Source organism: Fomitiporia mediterranea, assembly GCF_000271605.1.
Source record: "Fomitiporia mediterranea MF3/22 unplaced genomic scaffold FOMMEscaffold_1293, whole genome shotgun sequence".
NCBI lineage: Eukaryota > Fungi > Basidiomycota > Agaricomycetes > Hymenochaetales > Hymenochaetaceae > Fomitiporia > Fomitiporia mediterranea.
This window is the reverse complement of record NW_006761678.1, coordinates 179-2,109: the sequence shown is the minus strand read 5'-3', so window position 1 is coordinate 2,109 and position 1,931 is coordinate 179. Positions and strand designations below refer to the sequence as shown.

The window sequence follows — 1,931 nt, the reverse complement described above, 5'->3', positions numbered from 1 at the left end:
TTATTTCTTATAATAATAATTTCCCCTTACATCCATTCATTATTAAAATAACAAAAATCAATTATATTAAAATATTTGTACGATACATCATTATCTACAATAATTAAGGAAAATAAACCGAAACACATACATAGTGCAGCCTGCATCAAGATTTGTGCAGAGAGTGAGTGAGGTCGTCATTAGGTAGAGGTTGGGATCGGACCAGACTCGAGCGGCGAACGAGTGCATTACAGGTGTCGATTGCCAGGCCCATCCCTTGACCAGATCCAGACGGTCCACCAGAAAGCGAGGGCATTGAGAGGCTCAACAGTTATGACTGCGTCTGCGGTTGAACCCGTCCTTGCAAGCACTCCGCATCACCCATTTCAAAATCACCAAAGTCTGCCATCTCCACTTCGCGCACGCTACTGCACCTCGTGTGCGGATATCCGAACGGGCAGCCATACAGTGAACTATCGGCAGAGAGCCAGTCGAATTCGCTGTAGTCATCAGAATCGGCAGTAGATGCTGATGAAGAGACACTCACAGTACTTGTAGTGTATGATGAGCTGCCTCCGCCTCGTTCTTTTCCCAACAGCATCCGCAACGGAAGAGGAAGAATGTGTTCTCGGGCCGTTTGATGTAGTCTTCAACACCACACTTCGGTCGTTGCTCGGTCCCTGCAAGTTGAATAGCGTGCGTGTGTGAATTGAGGTCGAGCAGGTTGTGGAGGCTGAGGCTGTGCCTGTGAGACGAGTTTAGAGTGATTAGCGAGTGATAATAAGAGAGAAAAGGTGGACGCACCGCGACGGCGTGCAACGAGTGTGAGTGGTGCACCGAGGTTGGGATCCAGAGCGTTGAACAAGCTGATTTGAGCAGCAAGCAAAGCTGTGCCCGTACGTGCACATCACATGCACCTTCAATTGCGAGACGTAGTCAGAGCAGAGAACTTAGTCGTCGTGTGTGGTTGCAAAGGTGTATCTCTGGGACGTTCTGGCTCGAAGGGAGAGGGTGAAGTGGGTGATGTGAATGGACTCGGCTCGGGAGGGGTAAGCGATAGCTACTGCTTACCTTATTCGAAATGGTGTCATGGACGGCACTGAGGAATGTAAATGTGCGTGGGGCAAACCTGTCAAGAGTGATGTCAAACATGGAATGTACGAAGGAGTAGAACACGTACAGCGTCAGGGAGAGGGTGGTACAATAGGAGTGGTCGTACATGAACATTGTTGCGAGTATGCTCGCGTGTGCTCGTCAATTCTTACTTGCACTGCAGAGTGGGAAGAAGTACACGAATGCATGGAGTTATTGGAGAAGTTGTTCAGCATTGATCAACAATACGGATGCGCGAATGTGAATTCAAAAAGGGAGACGAACGTAAAAAAAGGAGGACAGCGAAGGGGAGGCAACGCAAGCGGTGGGACGAGGAGTAGAAGGGATGGAAGGGAGACAAAAAGTTGGGAGAGAAGGGATGAGCAACTATTGTACAGTCTTTTATGAAGTGGACTGGATGCTTACCGCTTTACATTGAAGGACGGTGTAGTCAGCTCAGTGGCACAACATACAATCTGAGGCTCTGTACAGGCACTGCAACAGTAGATTGGAGAGACGAGTTGCAGCAATGTTTATTGTCTGTGTTGTTGCACTCGGAGTACCCGCTGGAGGACGCTTGCAAGCAGAGGACTGGGCTGGAGAGAACAAAAGCGACAACATAGTGTTAGGGCAGAGGGTTAGACTTAGAGAGATGGTGGAGGTCGGAGAGAAAGAGTGACAGCTGTAAGAGCGTCATTATATGCTCTCGATCTTCAGCGTTGATTATGTAATCAATGTTCGTGATAGTAGCAAAGCTGTAAAACAAAACCAATATTATATTTAGATGCAAAAGGAAAGCACTATTTTACTTTATGATACAGTTGATAGTAATCTGACATGTCTATATTGCTTTTAACACA

At 47.3% G+C, this 1,931-nt stretch overlaps 1 protein-coding gene across 1 annotated transcript; it reads right to left on the bottom strand.

The window, feature by feature from the left end:
* Positions 1–227: 227 nt before the first annotated feature.
* FOMMEDRAFT_164108 (uncharacterized protein) lies at positions 228–1,206 on the bottom strand (the record flags this gene model as incomplete). Its single annotated transcript, XM_007272386.1, has 7 exons — positions 228–339; positions 404–479; positions 527–724; positions 784–845; positions 912–1,018; positions 1,051–1,108; positions 1,160–1,206. The coding sequence occupies 7 exons, from the start codon at positions 1,204–1,206 to the stop codon at positions 228–230; spliced, it is 660 nt and encodes a 219-aa protein (XP_007272448.1).
* Positions 1,207–1,931: the final 725 nt, after the last annotated feature.